Source organism: Dendrobates tinctorius, unplaced genomic scaffold (genome assembly GCF_039654945.1).
Source record: "Dendrobates tinctorius isolate UK_male_01 unplaced genomic scaffold, ASM3965494v1 ptg000054l, whole genome shotgun sequence".
Taxonomy (NCBI): domain Eukaryota; kingdom Metazoa; phylum Chordata; class Amphibia; order Anura; family Dendrobatidae; genus Dendrobates; species Dendrobates tinctorius.
The window spans coordinates 8,199,066-8,226,428 of NW_027361722.1; the positions used below are offsets into that span (position 1 = coordinate 8,199,066).

General features: G+C 49.7%; 1 protein-coding gene and 1 long non-coding RNA gene across 3 annotated transcripts in view; one reads left to right on the forward strand and one right to left on the reverse strand.

Annotated features, from left to right (window-relative positions):
- The window catches only part of LSAMP (limbic system associated membrane protein), a 1,037,990-nt gene extending 1,013,414 nt beyond the window's left edge, over window positions 1-24,576 (reverse strand). For both annotated transcript variants that reach the window (XM_073577086.1, XM_073577085.1), the window contains exon 1: window positions 24,292-24,576. In XM_073577086.1, coding sequence (XP_073433187.1) covers window positions 24,292-24,446 — 155 coding nt within the window. In that variant the 5' untranslated portion in view covers window positions 24,447-24,576. The remainder of the gene's footprint in view (window positions 1-24,291) is intronic.
- Window positions 24,562-27,098, forward strand: LOC141091480 (uncharacterized). Its single transcript, XR_012232522.1, has 2 exons — window positions 24,562-24,667; window positions 24,745-27,098. It is a non-coding gene; the product is annotated as an uncharacterized lncRNA (long non-coding RNA).
- Window positions 27,099-27,363: the final 265 nt, after the last annotated feature.

Below are 27,363 nucleotides of genomic sequence, written 5' to 3' on the forward strand. Positions count from 1 at the left end.
CGGAGCCATATATACAAGGGAGGGAGGGTGGGAGCGGAGCCATATATACAGGATGGGAGAATGGGAGCGGAGCCATGTATACAGGATGGGAGGGTGGGAGTGGAGCCATGCATACAGGATGGGAGAGTGGGAGCGGAGCCATATATACAAGGGAGGGAGGGTGGGAGTGGAGCCATGTATGCAGGATGGGAGAGTGGGAGCAGAGCCATGTATATGTAGGGTTCGAGCAGGCTCACAGGATGCAGTGACGAGACACGAGACTGAATGTGGGGTGAAATATACTTTTATAAGTTTAAAGCCGCAAGGGCTAAACTGCTTCGATGAAACAAAAGGGGAAACACCTATTTGTCCTCGCAGGGACTCGTAAAACAAACATTCAAAACAAAAAGGGTCCTTATACTCTATAATGCACTTAGCCTCCCGGGCGTCGCTCGAGTCCACGAACACTCAGGGATTGCAGATGTGGCTGCCTTGTAATCCAAGATTTCACGGAAGGACTTGGGCTCGTCCGGCCCTGAAGAAACCAAAACGGTGGGGCGCAGCAGGCCCTGAAGGAACCGGAACGATGGGGCGCAGCAGGCCCTGAAGAGACTGGACGGTGGGGCGCAACGGGCCCTGAAGAAACCGGAACGTTGGGGCGCAACAGGCCCTGAAGAAACTGGTCGGTGGGGCGCAACGGGCCCTGAAGAAACCAGTACGATGGGGCGCAACAGGCCCTGAAGAAACTGAACGGTGGGGCGCAATGGGCCCTGAAGAAGCTGGAATGGTGGGGCGCAATAGGCCCTGAAGAAACTGTTCGGGGGGATAAATCTCCCAGGCGTCCGTTTAAAGGCGCTCGTCCCCCAGCCAGGTCATGACGCAGTCCAAAAACATAAAATCTTAACAAACTCTGCTCAGTGTCCCCTCAGTAAGCGGGACAGGGGCTCTGCGGCCGCCTATAGCGAGGTGGCGTCCCCTGATGTCGGTAATGACGGGGTCGCAGCTGTGGGAGAAGACAGGGGGGCAGTGTCCTGGCCACTATACCGGATTGCTGTCTCGTCGCAGCGGTTGCCTGAGATCCCGGTCCTGTCACAGCACGGAGGGAATCAGCGGGCATCAATTTATCTGTATGTATCCGGGGAGGGACTCCCGGGAAGAGTCTCTTATGCGCCGCTCTTCGGACAGTCTCAAATTTTCCTTTGACAGTCTCCTGCCTGTCTCTCTTCCCCACACCGTCAGTTGCCACAGTCCTCCCCCTGCCACACGGCTCTCTCTCTCCTGTCAGGCTCTCTTCCAACTGCCACCTCAGCGCGTCCCCTGCTCCTTTTACCCTCGCCCCGCCCCCTGTTGCCCTGACAACTTCAGTCGCATGTCTCCCTTTGTAATCCCCCTGATGTGGTTTCTTCAACAACCCTGATGGCGGTCCCCCTGGTTCTAGCCCAATCACTGTATGGGGGTCCTCCTCCCCACATTCCCCCACCCTGTAAGCTCGCCAGTCCTCGGGCGAGGGTGTTAGTCTATTGAGATTGGTCTGTAAAGGTGTCAATATTTGTTGCCATACGAACTGGTCTTGTTCATACCGTTCGGGGGGTTTGCCGGCTGTTGACCGCTCGGAGCGTCTAAGTTCGACTGGGGTGGAATCTTCTGGGGTGGTGGACGTCGGTGAGCTGCAAGATGCCGGTGGGTTAATTGTGTCAACTGGCTCATTATTGGGTGGAGGGCCCTTGGGAACTGGAGGGAAATCCTCGTCGTCTGAGTCCCAGCATATGGACTCCGGTTCGGATGTCTTCGGGACGGGTTCCAGTTGCTTCGGGTCGGAAGAAATACACAGGCGTAACATATTACGATGCACAATGCGAGTGGGCAGTGTTTCATCCTGCTCGGGCTGTATTTCGTACACAGGTCCTTCTGAATGGATACGGCGTAGTACCCGATAAGGACTCTCTTCCCAACGTGACTCCAGTTTATTCTGGGGGCGTTGATCTAGTACAAGCACACGGTCCCCGCTTTGGAGATGGGGAGGGGAGGTTGTATTCTTCCCGGGGTGTTCCCAGTCTTGAAGTTTGGTATGTACAATTCGGTGAAGAGTTTGCAACCTGTGGCGATGATTTCGGACCCAAGACGACACTCCGGTCCAGGGCCGAGGCTCTTCGGGGTCCAACTCTACCTCCGTGATCCCTTTACCCTCTCGTCCGAACAGCAGGAAATAAGGAGTATAGCCCGTTACTCGATGTACCCGATTATTATAAACCCACACTAATTCAGAAACATATTCAGGCCAACGAGCTTTCTTGTCACTCTCCAGAGTGCGTAGCATTTGAATCAATGTCCGATTAAATCGCTCACAAGCCCCATTCCCTTGCGGGTGATATGGTGTGGTCCGGGATTTATCAATCCCATAAAGATGATGTAGTTCCTCCATAACTTTCCCCAAAAAACATGCTCCCTGGTCGGAATGTATGCGTTGAGGACAGCCGTACACTTGTATAAAATTTCTGCAAATTGCGGAGGCGGCTGACTCCGCGGTCTGGTCTCGAGTAGGGGTGACCACAGCGAATTTAGTGAAATGATCCACCATGACGAGGCAGTGTTCGTATCCCTGGAATGCGGGACCAATGTGCAGATAATCCACCGTCAAGAGCTCCAAGGGTTCTGAAGTCACAATCGTCTGTGTTGCGGCCCTCTGAGCAGGCGGTTTGGCCAATTCACATAAGCGGCAAGTACGACAAACTTCGTCCACAACAGCCGACAAGCGTGGGTGATAAACTTTCTGTTGTAACCATTGCAAAGTCTTTTTGACTCCAAAGTGGGCCCCTTTTTCGTGAGCCTCTCGAGCCAGTTCGTGTAGTTGAGCTCCGGGCGTAACCACCTGCCAAACAGTCGTTGAGGTTGTTTGCGAAGTGATCTTACGGTACAGTAATCCCCTTCGGATAATCAGTCTCTCCCATTGTCGCAGCATCAGCGACAGGTCTTGGGTCAAAGCTTGTCGTTGAGTGTCAGTGGGTAATTGACCAGCAGCGACCCATTTCCGGAGAAGTCCAACTTCTTCATCTTCTTGTTGCTGTTGTATCCACTTATTACGAGATTGTTCCAGGATGCCCCTGTGGGCCTCTGGGGAAGATACTTTTGCATCAACATTGGTGAGCACGGCAGCGGTAAGAGCGAACGGTATTTCCTCTCCTTCTAATTCTTCGTCTCGATTCTGTCCAGGAGTTGTATGTCGAATCCTAGAGAGAGCATCTGCATGAACATTCTCGGCCCCTCTTTTGTAAATAATCTTGTAATTGTACTTCGCCATTCGGGCCACCCATCGCTGCTCCAAAGCCCCCAACTTGGCGTTTTCCAAATGAGCCAGTGGGTTATTGTCAGTTCGCACTACCACCTCGGAGCCCGCTAGGTACTCTGCGAATCTCTCCGTCATAGCCCACACCACTGCGAGGAGCTCGAGCTTAAAAGAGCTGTAATTGTCAGGGTTACGCTCGGAGTCATGGAGTGAACGGCTTCCATATGCGATCACCCTTTCCCGGCCATCCTGAACTTGTGACAACACAGCTCCTAGCCCGTGAAGACTCCCGTCAGTGTGCAGGATGAACGGCTGAGAAAAATCCGCATAAGCCAACACTGGGGCATCCGAGAGTGCAGCCTTGAGATCTCGGAAGGCCTCTTCCTGAGGGTGTTGCCACTGGATTTTCCGCCCATTGGCCCCAGCGGGAGCCCCCTTCAGCAGGTCATGTAGGGCTCGAGCTCGACATGCAAAATTCTTTACGAAACGACGGTAATATCCAGCTAACCCCAGAAAAGCCCGCACGTCTTTCACCGTCTCGGGGGTAGGCCATTCCTGGATAGCAGCAATCTTCTCCCGGGATGGCCTCACACCTTCTGCCGAAACGACATGACCCAGATACTCAATCTGAGAGCGAAATAGGTGACATTTCTGAGGCTTCACCTTCAACCCGTACTTTTGCAGCCGGCTGAGTACCTGTCCCAACCGCTTCAGGTGGTCCTCGAAGGAGGCGGCATAGACGATGATGTCGTCCAGGTAGATCAACGTGGCCTCAAAATTGAGATCCCCTAGACATCGCTCCATCAATCGCTGAAATGTCCCGGGGGCGTTGGCCAGCCCGAATGGCATTCGATTAAACTCAAACAGTCCCATGGGCACTATGAACGCCGTCTTAGCTCTGTCCTCTTCTGACATAGGCACCTGCCAGTACCCACTGGCCAAGTCCAGGGTCGAAAAATATGTTGCTTTACCCAATGCAGACAGAGATTCTTCTATGCGGGGCAGTGGGTATGAGTCTTTAATAGTGCAAGCATTCAATTTACGATAATCCACACAGAATCGTAGTGTACCATCTTTCTTCCGAACCAACACGATGGGGGCCGCCCAAGGGCTTTGACTTTCCCGTATCACCCCTTTTTGTAGCATCTGAGCCAGCAAAGTTTTCACCTCCTGATAGAGTTGTGGCGGGATCTGTCGATATCGTTCTCGGATAGGGGCCGCTCCTGCTGTGGGGATCTCATGAGTGATGGCGGTGGTACACCCAAAGTCGTCCTCATGACTAGCAAATACTTCATGGTACTGTCCCAGCAATGCTTTTACTTGTGAAAGTTGGGCCGCAGTTAGTCCAGAAAGCTCGGCCCGCATCTGCTCCAAAATATTTCGGCCCTTCTCTTGTGTCGAGACTTCGTGGGCCTGTAGGGTTCGTATTGTTACCTCCCCGGGATCCTCGGGGTGTACTCGTAATTGAACCGCAGCAGCGGGCAGCACTTCTTCTAGAGGCTTTACTAGTTTGGCCAGTACAGTCCGTGCTTTCAGAATGATATCTCGGTCTTCAAGGTTAACGCAGCGGACCAGGGCGGTTCCTTTTCGCACCGTAGCGAGGGAACGGGCCACCAGTATGCCAGGAGGTAAGTGCTCTGAGTGACACGGCTCCACCTGCACCTCTACGCCTTCCAAAGGTATCGGGGCCCGAATTGGCAGGGCCACCACTGTCTGTCCAGGAGGCAGCACAAGCAGGGGTGCCGCTGTCGCGATGACCTTGCCCAGAGCCTCACCCTCCTGGCAGTCCCGATGCACCCGCGCACCTCGCACCAGCTGCTGGAATACCTGTCCCTGAGCTGTGCGAGAACCCCACTGCTTCAGTGTCCTTTGTGTGGGATCATTAAGCAACAGGTTACCAAACTCTTTTAAAATATTCATGCCTAGGGTGACGGGGTGTCGTTTATCAGCTTCTCCTTGAGTCAGCACCACCCCTCTGCGGCCGAGGGGTTTACCGCACAACGTCACCTGCACCCACACTACCCCGGCAACCGGAACCGGCAGTTGGTTGGCGGCTACTAGTCTAATCATGGGCCCCCACTGAGGCCTTGCTGCCTCCGGAAAGTTTTGTTGAAAGTACGATGCGGGCATAGTGGTTACTTGTGACCCCGTGTCTACCAGACACCGGACGGCCCGGCCCTCTACTTCTGCCCAAACTTCAGGACACTTTGCTACCAAATCTTTGGGACTTCCACCACCCCTAGTTGTGGTTTTCGGCTCCGAGCGGCGTCCCCCCAGCCCGGAGCCCTTTAGTTTTAATGGCCGCCGGGGTGGGTATCTCCCACGCCGCGGACACTCTCGGGCGAAGTGGCCTGGTTCTCCACACTCATAACACCGGGCCGGTAGAGATTGACCACCTCGCGGAGAGCGTGACCCCCAGGGACCGGGATTAGCACTGGGTCGTCCAGTCTCCGGTTCGGTTCTTCTCTTTACTTCAGCCAACTCGCTCTTTATATTTTTCAATTCACGCTTCATCTCCTCCACCCATTGAGGTTCCTCAACTGTGTTCGAGGAGGCCTCCACACCTCGGACCTTCCCCACGGGGACCGCCATCCCCTGCTCTTGCTCCTGAACCCGTGCCTGACTTCCCACTTCTGAAAAGTCGATTTGGGGATTCATTCTGATCCGTTCCCTTAAAGCCTGCTTTATCAGTGGTTCTCGCAGTCCAGTCACCAGTAGGTCACGTAGGGTTATGTCAACAGGTCCTACCCCTACCCCATCTTTTCTTTCAATAGCCGTATGCAACTCTTGGAGTACATTCATATACTGAGTAATCGTCTCCCCTTCTGCCTGCATCCGGCTAAACAGTCGGGTCCTTAACTCTCCCACATTAGTGGGATCCCCGTGGGTCTGTTCCACTATCTGCAACACCTTTTCAAAAGTGTTGCGGTGCCCCGGGGGTTTCAACATCACTGACCTCCGCACCTCCCCGTCTAGGGCCATGAGTGCCACTTCAGCTTCCAGGTCAGGGGTCATTGGGTGCATCCGAAAAAGCCCCCTCATCCGCTCTGTCCAGCTCCATAGCATAGTATTTGAGCCAGAGAATCTAGGCAGGTTGTTCAACATGGCCCCCAATGAGATGCTGGTATGGGGACCCTCATTATTTACAGAGCTTACAGCTCCCCCATGTTCGGGGCTACCACTGTCCGCGCTCGGAGACTGCATCCTGCCGACTACGCCAAGTGTAGGGTTCGAGCAGGCTCACAGGATGCAGTGACGAGACACGAGACTGAATGTGGGGTGAAATATACTTTTATAAGTTTAAAGCCGCAAGGGCTAAACTGCTTCGATGAAACAAAAGGGGAAACACCTATTTGTCCTCGCAGGGACTCGTAAAACAAACATTCAAAACAAAAAGGGTCCTTATACTCTATAATGCACTTAGCCTCCCGGGCGTCGCTCGAGTCCACGAACACTCAGGGATTGCAGATGTGGCTGCCTTGTAATCCAAGATTTCACGGAAGGACTTGGGCTCGTCCGGCCCTGAAGAAACCAAAACGGTGGGGCGCAGCAGGCCCTGAAGGAACCGGAACGATGGGGCGCAGCAGGCCCTGAAGAGACTGGACGGTGGGGCGCAACGGGCCCTGAAGAAACCGGAACGTTGGGGCGCAACAGGCCCTGAAGAAACTGGTCGGTGGGGCGCAACGGGCCCTGAAGAAACCAGTACGATGGGGCGCAACAGGCCCTGAAGAAACTGAACGGTGGGGCGCAATGGGCCCTGAAGAAGCTGGAATGGTGGGGCGCAATAGGCCCTGAAGAAACTGTTCGGGGGGATAAATCTCCCAGGCGTCCGTTTAAAGGCGCTCGTCCCCCAGCCAGGTCATGACGCAGTCCAAAAACATAAAATCTTAACAAACTCTGCTCAGTGTCCCCTCAGTAAGCGGGACAGGGGCTCTGCGGCCGCCTATAGCGAGGTGGCGTCCCCTGATGTCGGTAATGACGGGGTCGCAGCTGTGGGAGAAGACAGGGGGGCAGTGTCCTGGCCACTATACCGGATTGCTGTCTCGTCGCAGCGGTTGCCTGAGATCCCGGTCCTGTCACAGCACGGAGGGAATCAGCGGGCATCAATTTATCTGTATGTATCCGGGGAGGGACTCCCGGGAAGAGTCTCTTATGCACCGCTCTTCGGACAGTCTCAAATTTTCCTTTGACAGTCTCCTGCCTGTCTCTCTTCCCCACACCGTCAGTTGCCACAGTCCTCCCCCTGCCACACGGCTCTCTCTCTCCTGTCAGGCTCTCTTCCAACTGCCACCTCAGCGCGTCCCCTGCTCCTTTTACCCTCGCCCCGCCCCCTGTTGCCCTGACAACTTCAGTCGCATGTCTCCCTTTGTAATCCCCCTGATGTGGTTTCTTCAACAACCCTGACGGCGGTCCCCCTGGTTCTAGCCCAATCACTGTATGGGGGTCCTCCTCCCCACATATACAGGGGAGGGAGCAGAGCCATGTATACAGGATGGGAGAGTGGGAGCGGAGCCATGTATACAGGGGAGGGAGCAGAGCCATGTATACAGGATGGGAGGGTGGGAGCAGAGCCATGTATACAGGATGGGAGAGTGGGAGCGGAGCCATGTATACAGGATGGGAGAGTGGGAGCGGAGCCATGTATACAGGATGGGAGAGTGGGAGCGGAGCCATGTATACAGGATGGGAGAGTGGGAGCAGAGCCATGTATACAGGATGGGAGAGTGGGAGCGGAGCCATGTATACAGGATGGGAGAGTGGGAGCAGAGCCATGTATACAGGATGGGAGGGTGGGAGCGGAGCCATGTATACAGGATGGGAGAGTGTGAGCGGAGCCATGTATACAGGATGGGAGAGTGGGAGCGGAGCCATGTATACAGGATGGGAGAGTGGGAGCGGAGCCATATATACAGGATGGGAGAGTGGGAGCAGAGCCATGTATACAGGATGGGAGAGTGGGAGCAGAGCCATGTATACAGGATGGGAGAGTGGGAGCAGAGCCATGTATACAGGATGGGAGAGTGGGAGCGGAGCCATGTATACAGGATGGGAGGGTGGGAGCGGAGCCATGTATACAGGATGGGAGGATGGGAGCAGAGCCATGTATACAGGATGGGAGAGTGTGAGCGGAGCCATGTATACAGGATGGGAGAGTGTGAGCGGAGCCATGTATACAGGATGGGAGAGTGGGAGCGGAGCCATGTATACAGGATGGGAGGGTGGGAGCAGAGCCATGTATACAGGATGAGAGAGTGGGAGCAGAGCCATGTATACAGGATGGGAGAGTGGGAGCGGAGCCATGTATACAGGATGGGAGAGTGGGAGCAGAGCCATGTATACAGGATGGGAGAGTGGGAGCGGAGCCATGTATACAGGATGGGAGAGTGGGAGCGGAGCCATGTATACAGGATGGGAGGATGGGAGCAGAGCCATGTATACAGGATGGGAGGGTGGGAGCGGAGCCATGTATACAGGATGGGAGAGTGTGAGCGGAGCCATGTATACAGGATGGGAGAGTGGGAGCGGAGCCATGTATACAGGATGGGAGAGTGGGAGCGGAGCCATATATACAGGATGGGAGAGTGGGAGCAGAGCCATGTATACAGGATGGGAGAGTGTGAGCGGAGCCATGTATACAGGATGGGAGAGTGTGAGCGGAGCCATGTATACAGGATGGGAGAGTGTGAGCGGAGCCATGTATACAGGATGGGAGAGTGTGAGCGGAGCCATGTATACAGGATGGGAGAGTGTGAGCGGAGCCATGTATACAGGATGGGAGGGTGGGAGCAGAGCCATGTATACAGGATGGGAGAGTGTGAGCGGAGCCATGTATACAGGATGGGAGAGTGGGAGCAGAGCCATGTATACAGGATGGGAGAGTGGAAGCAGAGCCATGTATACAGGATGGGAGGGTGGGAGCAGAGCCATATATACAGGATGGGAGAGTGGAAGCAGAGCCATATATACAGGATGGGAGAGTGGAAGCAGAGCCATGTATACAGGATGGGAGAGTGGGAGCAGAGCCATATATACAGGATGGGAGGGTGGGAGCAGAGCCATGTATACAGGATGGGAGGGTGGGAGCAGAGCCATGTATACAGGATGGGAGAGTGGGAGCAGAGCCATATATACAGGATGGGAGGGTGGGAGCAGAGCCATGTATACAGGATGGGAGGGTGGGAGCAGAGCCATGTATACAGGATGGGAGAGTGGGAGCGGAGCCATGTATGCAGGATGGGAGAGTGTGAGCGGAGCCATGTATACAGGATGGGAGAGTGGGAGCGGAGCCATGTATACAGGATGGGAGAGTGGGAGCAGAGCCATGTATACAGGATGGGAGAGTGGGAGCAGAGCCATGTATACAGGATGGGAGAGTGGGAGCGGAGCCATGTATACAGGATGGGAGGGTGGGAGCGGAGCCATGTATACAGGATGGGAGGGTGGGAGCAGAGCCATGTATGCAGGATGGGAGAGTGTGAGCGGAGCCATGTATACAGGATGGGAGAGTGTGAGCGGAGCCATGTATACAGGATGGGAGAGTGGGAGCGGAGCCATGTATACAGGATGGGAGAGTGTGAGTGGAGCCATGTATGCAGGATGGGAGAGTGGGAGCAGAGCCATGTATACAGGATGGGAGGGTGGGAGCAGAGCCATGTATACAGGATGGGAGAGTGTGAGCGGAGCCATGTATACAGGATGGGAGAGTGTGAGCGGAGCCATGTATACAGGATGGGAGAGTGTGAGCGGAGCCATGTATACAGGATGGGAGAGTGGGAGCAGAGCCATGTATACAGGATGGGAGAGTGGGAGCGGAGCCATGTATACTGGATGGGAGGGTGGGAGCGGAGCCATGTATACAGGATGGGAGGGTGGGAGCGGAGCCATGTATACAGGATGGGAGAGTGTGAGCGGAGCCATGTATACAGGATGGGAGAGTGTGAGCGGAGCCATGTATACAGGGGAGGGAGCAGAGCCATGTATACAGGATGGGAGAGTGTGAGCGGAGCCATGTATACAGGATGGGAGAGTGGGAGCAGAGCCATGTATACAGGATGGGAGGGTGGGAGCAGAGCCATGTATACAGGATGGGAGAGTGGGAGCGGAGCCATGTATACAGGATGGGAGGGTGGGAGCGGAGCCATGTATACAGGATGGGAGAGTGTGAGCGGAGCCATATATACAGGGGAGGGAGCAGAGCCATGTATACAGGATGGGAGAGTGTGAGCGGAGCCATGTATACAGGATGGGAGAGTGTCAGCGGAGCCATGTATACAGGATGGGAGGGTGGGAGCAGAGCCATGTATGCAGGATGGGAGAGTGTGAGCGGAGCCATGTATACAGGATGGGAGAGTGGGAGCAGAGCCATGTATACAGGATGGGAGAGTGGGAGCAGAGCCATGTATACAGGATGGGAGAGTGTGAGCGGAGCCATGTATGCAGGATGGGAGAGTGTGAGCGGAGCCATGTATACAGGATGGGAGAGTGTGAGCGGAGCCATGTATGCAGGATGGGAGAGTGTGAGCGGAGCCATGTATACAGGATGGGAGAGTGGGAGCAGAGCCATGTATACAGGATGGGAGAGTGTGAGCGGAGCCATGTATACAGGGGAGGGAGCAGAGCCATGTATACAGGATGGGAGAGTGGGAGCAGAGCCATGTATACAGGATGGGAGAGTGTGAGCGGAGCCATGTATACAGGATGGGAGAGTGTGAGCGGAGCCATGTATACAGGATGGGAGGGTGGGAGCAGAGCCATGTATACAGGATGGGAGAGTGTGAGCGGAGCCATGTATACAGGATGGGAGGGTGGGAGCGGAGCCATGTATGCAGGATGGGAGAGTGTGAGCGGAGCCATGTATACAGGATGGGAGAGTGGGAGCGGAGCCATGTATGCAGGATGGGAGAGTGTGAGCGGAGCCATGTATACAGGATGGGAGAGTGGGAGCAGAGCCATGTATACAGGATGGGAGAGTGGGAGCAGAGCCATGTATACAGGATGGGAGAGTGTGAGCGGAGCCATGTATACAGGATGGGAGAGTGTGAGCGGAGCCATGTATGCAGGATGGGAGAGTGTGAGCGGAGCCATGTATGCAGGATGGGAGAGTGGGAGCAGAGCCATGTATACAGGATGGGAGAGTGTGAGCGGAGCCATGTATACAGGATGGGAGAGTGTGAGCGGAGCCATGTATACAGGATGGGAGAGTGTGAGCGGAGCCATGTATACAGGGGAGGGAGCAGAGCCATGTATACAGGATGGGAGAGTGGGAGCAGAGCCATGTATACAGGATGGGAGAGTGTGAGCGGAGCCATGTATACAGGATGGGAGAGTGTGAGCGGAGCCATGTATACAGGATGGGAGGGTGGGAGCAGAGCCATGTATACAGGATGGGAGAGTGTGAGCGGAGCCATGTATACAGGATGGGAGGGTGGGAGCGGAGCCATATACACAGGGGAGGGAGGGTGGGAGCGGAGCTATATATACAGGATGGGAGGGTGGGAGCGGAGCCATGTATACAGGATGGGAGAGTGGGAGCGGAGCCATATATACAAGGGAGAGAGAGTGGGAGCGGAGCCATAGATACAGGATGGGAGAGTGGGAGCGGAGCCATGTATACAAGGATGGAACAGGGGAGCCATGCATACAACAGGGGGAGCCACACAGAGCTGGACAGGACGGAGGGAACCACACATAAATTTTCTGATGATTAGAAAATAATCAGCATGTACAGAACTCCAGGACAATTTTTCTTAAGTGCTCAATGCTCCATTTCCTTGTAGGTTCCAATCATCATTAGCAGTGACGGTCATCAGTAGAAATAGCCGGTGCTCCCACTGAAACAGGGAAACAAGCCAGGTGCTCCCACTCATTCAAAACCTATGTTGAGTTGAGTCACATTATAAATGTTATAATTAGATAAGTATGCACTGCTAAACTACAGCCGCGTCCATAGCCCCGCCCCCTTATGACCAAATCCCCGCCCCTGTCACACCTCCATCCCCGCCCTGCCGGGCCATGGAAGAATGGTCTTGCTTGAAGCCGGTCCCTGGTGCAAAAAAGGTTGGGGACCACTGCAATAGATGAGCCTTTTCTGGGCAGCAGTGGGAAGCTATTTTTAGGCATGGGGGGGGCAATATCCATGCCCCCTTACCAGCCTGAGAATACCGGCCCCCAGCTGTCTGCTTTAGCAAGGCTGGTTGTCAAAAATGGGGGAGATCCCATGTCATTTTTTTAAATTATAAAAAATAATTTAAAAAATCAGAGTGGGGACCCCTCTGTTCTTGATAACTAACCTTGCTGAAGCTGACAGCTTAGGGTTGCAGGCCCCAACTGTCAGTTTTGCCTGGCTAGTTATCAAAAATACAAGGGAACCCAAAATGATTTTTTTTTTTATTTATTTAAAGCGCAAGCGCCAGCTGATGAATAGTCCCGTCAGCTACTCCTGCTCTCACTGTTATTAGCGACAGCAGGTGTGGGCTGATGGGAGTAGTAGTCCCATCAGTCAACTCCAGTGACCGGAGGTAAACTTTATACCTCCGATCACAGCTGTGGGCTCATGCTGTCATTTGGTAGCGTGGGAACCGAGCCTGTCTGACCGGCGGTGATAATTTTACAGCCGATCAGAAGTGGTGTTTGCTGTGCTGTCATGCAGATCGCAGCGCAACAAACACCTGGTGTTCAGAGGGCCGAGCCCGAACAGTAACACGGACTCCCTGGTGAAGTCCGTTTTCAGTGTCCATGCCCGAACAGTAGGTGTTCGGTATGGACGCCGAACTTTATAGTTCAGGTTTGCCCATCTCCATCGGTAATACAGCTTACAATGGATCCACCAATTACAATAGTTGATGTCACAGCTCACCTCCTCCTCCTTTACAATGACTGATAACACCTCTATATACAGTAGATATCACAGGATCCACCAATCACAATAGGTGAAGTCACAGCTCACCTCCTCCTCCTCCTTCGCACAAGTCCATTAGCTGCTTTAATAGAAAATATAGAGAATGATTCTGTTCATTGCAGATAATGTGAAACAGGGAGGAATTTATATAGGCCTCAGTGGTCGGTGAAAATTGCAAGATTTTATTTTATTTTTTTATTTTTAATAAAGATCATAACATGGAGAAAAGAAAGTTGTCAGAAATGAAAAGAAAAAACATATTTACACATGAGGCAAAGCATCCAAGAAAAGCATTGTAGCAAAGTAAGAATATTTGCAGCTCCACTTGCGACCACTAGTTGGCAGCACAACTTGATTTCCATTTTCACAGGAAATGTGATGTATTTTGTGGACTACGCTGTGTAGGAATCCTATGTACTATCCAATAATATCCCGACGAGGTTTTTTCCCCTGCTGGGAATAGTGCGTCACAATAGAAGCCCACCAGACTGGCTTTATAATGAAGATGTGCAATAAGGATGTGTATGGAAAGTGGTCCTAAGGACATCGGCTACAGGCCCGCCACACGGGGCCACCAGTGGAATCAGAACTAGGTGTTTCACTTTAAACTTTTTGCAATCATCTGACTTTTTTCTATTTTTCTTTTTTCTTACGCAGAAAACATTACAGAATTCTTCAATTTCGAGCAGGAACAATAAAACCTTAATTAAGAATATTCACTTTCATCCTTTGAAGTAATCCGTGAGATAAAAGTTCTGTTTTTCCGCAGGTAGTTGAGAAGAGCCTTGGAGCAGAAGTGTTAGCGAGCCGGGAACCTGCGCTTACGGCTTTTAAGAGTTTGATCGCGCACGTTTCTTTTTGAAACATGATATGAATTGAAGGAGACCGTGAGTCTTAAGAGATGGGAAAATTAAATTGATACTTTCTTGGTCCATGTTGCCCATAATAAGCCGTGATTTAATAGATTGTCTGTAAATAACTAGTACTGTAAATTAAAGGGGCTGTCCAGGAATATGGTGATGGACCCATCATCAATACCAGATCAGTGGGGTCAGACACACGATTCCCCCATTGATGCGCCGTGACCAGATCCGGCAGCCATGGAATGTACACAGTGTACAGAGCCAGGATGGCACAGCTCCATACACAGCATAGTGGTGCTATTGGGTACTGCAGCTCCTATTCACTTCAGTAAGAGAAGTGCTGCACCCTAGAAAGGCCACAGTGTGCGGAGCGGAGCTCTTCTGGACCTATATATCATTGACTAATCAGCTAACGGGTAATTAACAGTGGTGCCAGGTATCAGACCCCCAACGTTCTGATAGGACAGGTCATCAATATACAGCTCTGACAAAAATTAAGAAACCACTTCACAGTTTTATAAAAATCAGTTTCTCTTTGAATTCCAACCAGAGTACACCTCATTCTACTTAATGTGCTTCTGAACCAAATCTTATTTAACGAAGGAAAGCATAAAAAACCCTGCTTGGTGTTCACAATCCTCTTGCAATAGGACAAGCTGGACGTCAAAACAAGAGCTAGTAATATCCCAAAAGTAATAGGAATGAAAAAAATAACTTTTAACCATGCCAACGGAGGTGAAAAGAAAAGTCTTGAGTGAGGAAAAGAAGGGCTCAAGTCTGGCTTTGCTAGCAGAGGGATACAGTGAGCGTCATGTTGCCTCCATCCTTAAAATTTCTAAGACGGCAGTCCATTACAACAAGGTCAAGCAGTAGACACTGGGGACAACAAAGCTACAGACCGGCAGAGGGCGAAAACGGCTCTCCACTGACCGGGATGACCGTCATTCTTATTCGAATGTCACTCAGCAACCGCAGGATGACATCAAGCGACGTACAAAAGGAATGGCAAATGGCAGCTGGGGTGAAGTGCACGGCAAGAACAGCTCATAACAGGCTCATAGAGGCAGGGCTCAAGTCATGTATAGCTAGAAAAAAAGCCTTTTATCAATGAGAAGCAAAGGAGAGCCAGGCTGAAATTTGCCAAAGACCATAAGGATTGGACCATAGAGGACTGGCGTAAGGTAATCTTCTCTGAGGAGTCTAAATTTCAGCTTTGCCCAACACCTGGTCATCTAATGGTTAGACGGAGACCTGGAGAGGCGTACAAGGCACAGTGTCTAGCACTCACTGTGAAATTTGGTGGAGGATCGGTGATGATCTGGGGATAATTCAGAAAGGCTAGAATTGGGCAGGTTAATCTTTGTGAAGGACGTATGAATCAAGCCACATACAAGGTTATCCTGGAAAAACAGCTGATTCCTTCTGCTCAGGCAATGTTCCCCAACTCTGAGGACAATGCGCCATGCCACACAGCTAGGTCAGTCAATGTGTGGATGAAGGACCACCACATCAAATCCCTGCCATGGCCGCCCAATCTCTAGACCTGAACCCCACTGAAAACCTCTGGAATGTAATCAAGAGGAAGATGGAGAGTCACAAGCCATCAGACAAAGAAGAACTGCTGACATATGTGTACCAGGAGTGGCATAAGGTCACCCAAAAGCCGTGTGAGAGACTGGAGGAAAGCAGCCAAGACGCAGTAAAGCTGGGGTTAACAATCATGGGGAATCCACAGAATATTGATTTCTGAACTCTTCCTGAGGTAAAACATTAGTATTGTTGTTTCTAAATGATTATGATCTTGTTTTCTTTGCATTATTTGAGGTCTACAAGCACTCTGCATTTTTTTGTTAGGCCTCTTTCACACATCAGGTTTTCGCCGTCAGGCGCGATCCGGCGCTTTTGACAGAAACCGGATCCGGCGAAATGCAATGCCGGATCCGGTTTCCCCCCCATTGACTTGCATTTGCGCCGGATCGCGCCGGATGGCCATGCGTTTCATCCGGTTTTCGCCGGATCCGGCAATGTGTCGCGATCCGGCGTCTGGAAAAAACGGCTACTGTAACGTTTTTTGTCTCCGGCGAAAAAGCCGGACACGCCGGATCCGGCGCGTCCGGCTTTTTCACACAATGAAAGCCTATGAGCGCCGCAATGCGCCGGATCCGGTTTTTTGGTCTGAGCATGCTCAATAGCTCTGCCCACAAGACATATATAAAAGCAAGACAGTGGGACCCACAGCCACACCCAACATGCCACCCAAGAAAGCAACCAAGCGAAGCAGGAGAAGGCAGGAGACATCTGCAGCACCATCAGCACCACCACCACCCCAAATGGAGCAGCAAATGGAACATGCTGAGGAGGGGAGGACAGCAGCAGATGAGAGACGGTAATTATCAAATCCCCCATTCCTCCAAACTAGGGCTATTGAATATCAAGATATTCATTGGCCCTTTGTTTCTCTTTATTCAACAGCCGCCCAATAGATGCAGCAGCAGCAGCAGCAATGGCAGCAGCTGGAACACCACCCACAGGCATGGAGTGTGGCCACCAGGAAGACAGCACATCATCTTCTGGGAGCCCTCCCTCGCTTCGTCAGCGTTTGACGGTAAGTTTTTATTTCCAAAATCCATCTTCTCTGTAATATATGTCTATTCATTGCCTTTTATTTCAAAACAGGATTCACAAGATGAAGAGGAGCTCCCAGAAGAAGAAGGAAGGGGTGGACAGACACCTGGAGTGGGCTCACAATTGGTAAGTTTTTTGCATCAAACGCAGAAACACAACATCACACTACACACAACACATAGAAAACAATGTTCTGCAGACCACACACAGCAAACAAATGCCTACATCCAAAGACATAACATTTTTTGTTTTCTTCTCTAGTCTTCCCAATCTGGTGCTCGGCCAAGAGGTCCTCGCAGTGCCTCCCAGGGTCGTCGGCGACAGCAACGCGGCGGTCACCAGCGTGTAAGTATAAATATTTTTGCTTTGTTTTTTTTTGCACTTTTTATTTCATTCCTTATGTGGAGGCTAATTATGTTATTTTTGTCTTTTTCTTTAACAGCCTTCACAGCGTGCTCCCGACTCTGACGGTGAGGATGGAGGACTCGATGTGGACCACCTCATCGATCTCGTCAGAGAAAGGGAGCCGCTCTGGAATATGGCTGACCGCCGCCACGCTGACCTTATCGTTACCCGACGACTCTGGGAGGAAATCTGTTCGCTCCTTGTGGACCGCTGGGAGGACCTCGATGTTCGGGCCCAGATTAAAGAGCGTAAGTATATACAGTACCGGTTGCTTGATGTAAACCAGTGTTTCCCGAACTCCAGTCCTCGTGGTCCCCACGGATCATGTGTTCAGGATTTTTATTTACTATGGAAATCCTGAAAACATGACCCCTGGGGACCATGAGGACTGGAGTTTGGGAAACACTGATGTTGTATACTAACCACTCCTTTCTCGTTTCAGGGAACAGAATTGTGAATCGGTGGCGGTCTGTGAGGGATCGTTTCAAGAAGGAGTTCAATAAAGAGATGCGGGCCCCGAGTGGATCTGGAGGACGCAGGAGCAAGTACAAGTACGCACAAGCCCTGTCGTTCCTCTGGGAAACAATGCTCACCAGAAGGTAAATATTACACACCACATGTGAAAAAAAATGTTAGATGTAAATTTTTTTTTCAGCCAGGGCCATACCATGTCAGTATTTTAATTGTTTTTTTTTCTCTTTATTCCACAGCACGGTGAGCAGCACTCGGGAGCCTGCACGATTGGACCCTGCTGAGGCGATCCCTGAGGAGACCGGCACCGAGGGACACTTCTACCGCCCCGGTACATCTGCACCTTCCCAGCCTTCCCACACATTCGACCCATCTGTCCCATCCACCAGCACAGGAGCATCGTGGCCGCCTACATTACATGAAGCTGCTGGTGAGGAGATCGCTTTCCCTTTACCCCACCCTTCTGCCCCTGCCGCCTCTAGTACACCTGCGGGTACTGGGCGGCAGCGGCAGAGGGGTCAGGAAAAGACTTATGCGCCAGAGTTCTTGCATCTGAATGCATCTTTCCAGAACTGTCTAAAAGTCTTGTCAGAGCAAATCTCCGCAGGCTTTCAGCAGATCAACTCCAGCATTCTGGAGGTGAAGACACTTCTGCAAACCATGCATTCAGAAGCAAGATCTTCGCCAAACCACACCTTTTTCAGGTCTGTTGTGGGGCGCATGGAAACGCTCTCTCCTGCCCAGCAGATGCATGTAATGCATTCATGCCACGGTGCTCTACAGCAGGTTACCTCCCAACCTCCACCTCCCACCACTGTAGTTCCTCCACCTGCACCCCCTCCAGCCACTTTTTATCCTCCCCCTCCTATTACATCTGCACCCCCTCCAGCCACTTTCCATCCTCCCCCTCCTATTACATACCATCCACCTCCCCAGCACCATCCACCTCCCCAGCACCAGCAACCTCCCCAGCACCAGCAACCTCCCCAGCACCAGCAACCTCCCCAGTACCAGCAACCTCCCCATTACCAGACATCTTCCCACTTCCAGCAACCTGCCCCGTACCAGACATCTCCCCACTTCCAGCAACCTGCCCCGTACCAGACATCTCCCCACTTCCAGCAACCTGCCCCGTATCAAACTCCTTCCCCGTACCAAACTCCTTCCCCATACAACTTGCCATCAACATCATCTGCTCCTACAGTCCCTGCCCAACCCTCCACTCCACCACCCACCACCTCTTCTGCTTCCCACATGTCCACCCATTCTGTAGTTTTTTCCACACCTTCACCTCTAACTGTTCCTTCCCCACCATGATCCCAGTCCTCTCTCTACACACCCAGTGTCGAAGTGTCCCGCAGCCCCTACAGCAGTATTTCCACCCCACACTACACAGATTTATAATGTGTGTATTTAAATAAAAATGACCAGTTTTATGGTTTCAGTTTTATGGTTTCAAAGCTTTATTAAACAAGTTTATTAAAATTTTAAAAAAGTTTACTAAAAAAAACATTTTTCAATAAAAGTTAAATTATTTTACACTGGTTGTCTGTCATTTCTTTCTGCGGCGAAAAAGGTTAAATACAGGGTATTTAAAAGGTGAAATGGTATTCAAAACTAGGTATATAACTGTGGGTAAATTTTAGCTTTTTGCCACAGTTGTGTTCCTGGTTGTGTTTGAAGCAAAGTATTTCACCTAAAAAGTTGTGTTTATTGTTGGTGATTTCCTAACAATGTACACAGCTTTTGTTAAAAGGTGAAATACTTTGCATAAAACACAACCAGGAACACAACTGTGGCCTAAAGCTAAAAATAGAGACCATGACAAGATAGCCAACTTTGGTTGGCAAAGGTATATACTGTTGGTACAGAAGGTACACAAGTTTGGTTAGGGCACAAATCTTTCACACCCTGTCATCCTGCCAGTGTACTCTGCCTTGAGGTGACATAAAGTATAGTGCAAAATTGTCCCTCATTACTGAAACCGTCACAGAACTTCTAGTGGTAATGTCATGGTAATCTTGCAAGGTGGTTTCTTCAGAGGTGTCCTCAATGGAAATGGGTTCCTTGCAGATAACAAAATTGTGGAGTACCACGCACGCTTTGATCACCTCGTCCACAGTTTCTGTCTTGAGGTTGATCGCAGTCAATAGGACCCGCCTTTTGGCTGTCAGAATACCAAAGGTACATTCAACCATTCTTCTTGCTCTTGTGAGGCGGTAATTAAAAATGCGTTTTGGTCTTGACAATCCTCTGCTAGAGTACGGTTTCAAAAGGTGTTCTGACAGCTGGAAGGCTTCATCCCCTACACAGACAAATGGCATAGGTGGACCAGATGTTTGCGGCAGCGGTCTAGGGGGTGGGAACTGGAAGGTGTTTCCATACAGTTTACGCCCCATGGCAGACAGTTTGAAAACTTGAGAGTCATTGGAGCGGCCATAGGCCCCAATATCAACCGCAATAAATTTGTATTCCGCGTCAGCGATGGCCATGAGGACAATTGAAAAATATTTCTTGTAATTGAAATATTCCGATCCCGATCCAGCTGGCTTTACAATGCGGATATGTTTCCCGTCCACAGCGCCCAAGCAGTTGGGAAACTGACATATCTGTTGAAACTTGTCAGCAATTTCAATCCACCTCTCTGTTGTGGGCTCTGGTAAAAACTCTTCAGCTAAGGAGTCCCACAGTGCACGGCATGTGCACTTCACAATTCCAGATATGGTGGAAATCCCGAGTCTGTACTGGAATTGCAGTGACGAAAGGGATTCTCCAGTTGCAAGAAATCTGTGGGGAGTTAAAAAACAATAAATTAGTTTTAAATCACAGCATTACATACCAAAACTGAGCTATAACACTTGGAGATACAAACTACCACCAACAAGATTGCAGTGAAAGTGTGCTCTGATGCGATCACATCCAATAAATGTGGCTTACCTTAAAGTCACCATCAGACGCTCTGCGGGTGAAACAGAGAAGCGGCAATAGGTGTCCGCTTTTCTTATGCGGTGTGCAATGCGCTCCACCAAGTAATCAAAATTCTCCATTTTCATCCTAACATATCCAAAAAATGTATCCGGGTTTCGTCGAAGGTCCATGCAGAGTGTAGAATAGACCCCACGCGTCATTCTCTTGGCTGTGATGGGGTGGATCCACAAACGTCGTCTACGATGCCTGATGCGCTGCTGTCTCGCTCTCTCCTTCTCCAGAACAATCACCCTCAAATGATTTGCCTCCGCTGTAAAATCCGCCAAATTCTTCAAAATATTTCCAATCACAACATCCATCTTCGCCAGTAACTTGCTCTTCTCTCCAACCTGCACTTTCTCCTCTCCAACCTGTCAAAGAAGGGCTGTAGGAACACGCTATATATAGTTTTCCAGTAGCCAATCCCGTTCGGAAGGCCACAAGGGTCAATTTTAAAAACCGGATCCGGCGTAATCCGTCGAAAAACGGATAGAAAAACGGATGAACCGGATGAGACGGATCCGGTTTTGTCTGTCAAGAAAAAGACGGATCCGGCAGAAAACCGGATCCGTCACATCCGGTTTTACTAAACATTTGCCGGATCCGGCGTTCCGGCACCACGCCGGATCGCGCCTGACGCCGAAAACCTGATGTGTGAAAGTAGCCTTATTTTGACCATTTCTCATTTTCTGAAAATAAATACAAAAAATTTATTGCTTGGAAATTCGGAGACATGTTGTCAGTAGTTTATAGAATAAAAGAGCAATTTACATTTTACTCAAAAATATAAAGAGAAAAGTCCGACAGACTGAAAATGTTGCAGTGGTCTCTTAATTGTTGCCAGAGCTGTATAAGTACACTGCTGACTCCTGAGTCTCTTGGGCTTTGACCACTACAGTTGTAGTATTGCGGATGCCCTTTGCCAAATGGCTCGCACCAGTTTGGAACAATGTCTCCTCCCATGCACCACTCCATGGTCTGTGCAGTCTTGGAGCATCTGCGCACAATGTTGCCAGATCATTAAAAATGAAAGAAGGTCCAAGGTGCCAGACGTTCTCCTCCAAGAAATCCCTTTATTGTTTAGTGCATACAAAAAGGTTAAAAAATCAAAACGACGTTTCGGCCACATGGGGCCTTTTTCAAGCCAAATATAGTAAGAGGTGAACATAAATTTATGTGGCTTGAAAAAGTCCCCATGTGGCTGAAACGTCATTTTGATTTTTTTACCTTTTGTAACCAACTCCCACCAGAACTACTTGCCAAAACTTTATGACTGAAGTTTCACTTTAAGTAGCCCCTCGAGCAAGTAAGAAAATAGGGGTTTTATCCAAGATATAAATACGCACCTTAACCCCGCTGCAGTCAGACTTTGGGTCAGCCGATCATTCCTGGCTTCTGACATTGGGGGTAGTATAACCACAGGGACCCCCTCCACTTCTTGGAGCTTTTGTGGCATGCTTGGTAAGATATGATCTTAGGGGAGCCATAATGGTCATGGGGTCGGGAGAGGAGACGTTCTTTTTTCCCCTGGGCCTCATGTGACATTTATGACCATTTTTCTGTTCTAAGTGTCCTGATTTTTCTACAATGTTTCACTCCTATCAGACCAGACAGTACTGAACCGTTGATATCCGGTATTTTCGGAAAACTATGATATTATGTTTGTTTGAAGTCAAGAAGGTCTAAAGGGTTTTTGGAAACATAGCAATCACTTATATCTACAAATTTGCTCTATAATTTTCATCACGGTCCAGTGACTCTTCGACTAGAGTAAGGCCGCAACTCCACCCATATCATAAATCAAGTGGTCTCCAACCAATGGCTCTCCAGCTCTTGCAAAACTTCCCTGGCCACAATCTATTAGGGCATCATAGGAATTGTCATTTTTCTCCAGCTGGAGAGCCACAAGTTAGGGGGCTTCGTCGTAATCATGTGGAATAATCCACAAAATCAATTTACACGATACCTTTAAATTCCATCTAAAATTCTACCACGAGTCTAAGATCTTACGGGACTTTGCAAAAACCTTTCTAATCTTCTCAGAGATTCTTCGCCATTGAACATCCCCATTCTTATCAATTTTGCAAAGGTTTTAACAAGACGTAGACAATCCCTTTAAGCAGCCGACCAGATAAGAAGTTCCACAGATGCCATGTCTTTACACATGACCTGTAGATGGGACGTGTCCTGAGGTCCAAGTGCAACATGCTAATTGGATTTGGACATGGTGTGATAATCCATACACATCCCACAAACACTCAGCCTCAAGCATTGTCCACCCTGTACACAGTGCGCTGCTCCACAACCTGCAGAATGACCACTAGGACACTGTGTGTTGGGTTAAACTGGCTGTGGTATCAGTTTTATGGATGACAATCCATGAGATGTGTGTATCTGCAGGCCAATATCCTATAGAGAAGAGCATCATACATACAGTATACCACATGGAACAATATGTAGCAATAGATGGGGCTTCACAGAAGACAAAGTAGCACAATCGTCATGGGTGGAAGCATGAATGTGCATAATACCCTACTGTACTCAATGAAATGACCATGAGCCGTCATCACAAAGACTCAACCACCACTGACATAGCCACATTGGTGTTTTGCACGTCCTCGACAAGTTGCGATGCTCCTCCGCTCCACTTCACTGCACTCACACCTGGATGGAGCACGTTTCAATGTGTTAATGACGTGCTATGGGATGTGCAAGGTCAGTAAGCTTTGAAGACCTCAAGCTCCATCAACAACATGACGCTCAATGGGTTAACTCCTGCTTCTCCATCCCAGTCCTCTAAGGACCAATAACGCAGCCCGTTTCCAGCCTATCCTGCCTATCCTACCATTGGCACGCAGAAGTTAACGTAGAGCACTAATTAACCTGACTGTCTTTAAAGTGATGTACTTAGGAGCCTCTTAGGACTAGACCTGGCCAACGAGAAGAAGAAGGAGCCTACGACAACTATGGAGTTAATATATTTGGCTCCTTGTGCCCCTCTACGCAGAATGCTGCAGTGCTCCCTAGCCTTGTCCAGTGTGTATCTTGGTGTCACTGCAGCCACCGCGACGTAGGCTCTGGTAGAGAGTGAAGTCTATGGGGCAGGCTTGACTCTGCAGATAGTCCTGTGTCATGGCATGGACCATTCCCTACGGCCATGATGAAGATATGCCAATACGACTACTATGTGCTCCTTGACGTGAACGCTAGCACCTATGAGGTGTCAGCACATCCTAGCATGCCTATGTTCCCAGCAACAGAACGCTTAACTCCCTCCATGCCGGGGAAGCCATCTAGTGTCGCACTAGATATAGATACCATGCCAGCTCCTCCAACGCATCACACGGGCTCCCAACCCAATCTTTGCCTGCATCTCAACAAACATGGACCTTTTAGAAGCTCCCCCCCCACCAAGTCCTCATCCCTTCCACAGGGAGGACTGCAATGTGACTACTATGCAAGGGACGGATGTAGGTTGCAATGAGCACGTGATCAACCTTCGATCATCCTCACATGATGAGATGAGTCAATCGAGCATCATTACAGGCAAGGTAGACTTTAGAAAATACTGACACCAGGAGTGGAGGAGAATGTTAGGTGTCAATAGTAGCACCGTGACTGCACATCCTTGTAGAATGGAGAGTAAGGAGTAACCAGGGAAGTAGGAGAAGACCTTTGTGGTGGACACCTCTTCGTACCACTCCTCCACTCTCGTGTAGTCCAGCATCTTAGATGACTCAAGTAGCCTCCAACATGTCAACATAAAGAGCAGAAGAAGAAGCAGGCGGAGCGCCCCCTACCTGAGTACTGCTGTATCCCCTTGCCGGACAGTGATGTTATCTGTGCTTCGGTTAAAATCCACGCTGCGGACAGGCAATCCTGTTGGGAGAAGGCAAAGGAGTCTTAGAAGCAGAAGAGGCAACTGGTTCCTGTCTGCTTGCCACCTCCAAACCATGGTCAACCACTTTACAATCACAACGCGAGAAGAGAAAAAAACCAATCAAATCTAGAGAAAGACTTAAAAAAAAAAAATCTAGAACTTGTTCCCAAAAAACAAATTTTTGCCAAAAACCATGAAAAAAAATTCCAACAAAAAACAGTTTGCTTGTTTTAAATCCCAAAGTTAATCAATCCCAAGGATCGGAGAAGATCAGGATCTTCATGCAGTTTCCCAAAGTAAGCAGAGAGATGGGGGGGGGGGGGGTGTTTGGATTCTGCAGTTTTTGCTATTTTTGGATTTTTGGTTTTTCTAGGATGATCCAGAGGAGGAAATCCAGCACAACAATCCCAGAGTTACAAGTAGCCGGAGTGAAGCGGAGGGGACGTGCGGCTGCCGCTGCTGCCAGGACTGAGATTGTGTACACAAGGTTCCTTCACTAACCCACTTTCCCAAGCTCACAGAGATGGATGGAGAGAGCGAAGGGAAGGGAGGGGGATGGAGGCGGATCTAGATAAAGAAGAGCAGAAACCTGCCTGGATTGTAAGGGGAAGAACACTGAATCCAGCTTTTCTCTCACAACAACCCCCCTCCCACCACCAATTCATTGGGAAACACTTGCAGCCGCTGCTTCTCCCAATAGGAAGGCGGCGCTGGAGACACTTGTGCCTCGCACGTTTTCTGGGGTGTTGTTGTGGATCTCGACGCCGTATACTGAGACGTGTGCATCGTGAGAACTCAGTTATTACCATGCCGTAGCTTCGCCTGCAGTCCTATGTAAAAAAAGAAATAATGTATCATAATTACCTATATGTATGATTATGGAGTGTGGGAGGAAATCGGGGATACGCGGATGACTATTACACAAGCACAAGAAAAATTTACAAACTGCATCCGGAAATTGTCCATGGTCGGATTCGAACCCAGGATCTGGACACCGAGGTTCTGGGTTCGAATCCAGCCAAGGACAACATCTAAAAAAAAAAAACTATAAATCTCAGAATATGAGCCCAGATAAGGACAGGAACTGATATAAGTAATAACAATCTCTGTACTGCACCGCAGAGCATGTTGGAGCTATATTTGTGGCCAATTTATAAACTCAGTCCTGCAGCGTAAACTTTCTGAACTGTAAGAAAGTAGTAGTTTCTGGTGCAGTCCTATGTAAAAAAGGAAAAAAATAATGGATTGGGAAATATTGAGCCAAATGACAAATTCACGTCAACCACATTACATGTAAATGTTGATGGCTCCGAGCTAAACTAAAGCATCAGATTCACCTACAGACCTATGTGCTGTTATGGGGCATTGTGCCAACTGACAAACTCAGTTCAAATAAGGTAGTAGATCGTCTTGCAGTCCCATGCAAACACACATCTGATACTTTTTGAGGTTGTGAAACATTTTTTCCAAATGCCCAGAAATCTGTACTGCTGCAGTGTATCTGAAGTGGAATAGCAAAAGAAATGCAGAGAGTTCACATGCAGTCCTATGTAATAACATGAGGGATATTAAATTCAGATCTGCTGTATTGCAAGGGAACTGTGTAGCTAAGTTGATCCAGTAGGTCCATATGCAGTCCTATGTAAGAATATAAAGAAGTGCTTGTTAAATATTAATAATCCGTTAATTTCTTATTACACTCAGTTCTGTACTGAACAGTGCTGTGGTGTACAGTAGCATTCTAACCAATGGAAAAAATGCTGTGCAGACGCTGCGGAATTTTCCGCACGGATTTGCTGCGGTTTCAAAACCGCAGAGAATTGACATGTCAATTCTTTCGGCGGATTCTGCTGTGGTTTGCCATCTCCTCCATTGTGGAGATGAAAAAACGCAGGGCAAAACCGCAGGCCAATCCGCAGGTCTTTTGACCTGCAGATTTACCTGCGGATTTTACAAAATCCGCGCGGCCGCAGTTTCTACTGCGGATCCGCAGCGGATTTGCCGCTGCGGATCTGCAGCAGAACTGCAGGTGATGTACAGTACCATTATAGCCTATGTAAAAAAAAACAAAAAAAACGCTGTGCACATGCTGGGGATTTTTCCGCGCCGTTTTTGTGCGTAAAAAAAAAGCAGCATGTGACTTTTGTGCGGTTTTGCTGCAGTTTTCCACATGATCCATTCTACAAACCCGCAGGTGGAAAACCGCACAAAAACGGCAGTAAAACCGCAAAAAAAAAGTAAGAAATCCACACGGAAAAATCCGCTGGAGGATCCGCACCGTGTGCACATAGCCTAAAATTAAGGAATATTCAACATTGATACATAATGTAGTTTGTCCATTGTAAAATGTCTCTATACCATTGTGTCTGCAGTCCCATGTAAGACTTCAGATAACACAATCTTGGACTGTAGAACATTATGCCACACACTTTTAAATTCTGGTTCAATATCACTGTAGAGCTGAACCTAATGGAAGACTACACACCAGGCCAACTCCGCTCTGCCGCGTCACGCTATGATGGAATGACTATGTGCCCACTTTCTGCAAGACTTCTCTGGATGTATCATGGATAAGAGATAGGAGCTGTGAGATGCAACCAAACTGAGCTCTGCTACATCTATCCATCACCTGTCGTGTTGTAAGGCTGGGCGTCTTCCTACTACAGGGTTTGTTCAGTCCTATGTAAATCGAGTTTGACCAATGGATAATACAAAGTTCCGCAACTTTCTAACTTACTTTTTAATTCCTCTCTATTTTCAAGATCTCTGCTTGTTGTGGAATTACAGGATATAAATCAAACCGCCTGCATCCACCACTAGGGGGAGCTCTGTAGAAGTTGTAGAACTATGTGTGGTGTGACAGCGCCCTCTAGTGGAGTAATGTTACTCCAGAGCTGCATTCCATAATTCAGTATAATAATCCTTACATTCCCCCAAACTGGTCATGACAAAATGCAGCCTATCTGCTGCAACAGCAAGAGGAAGCTTAATC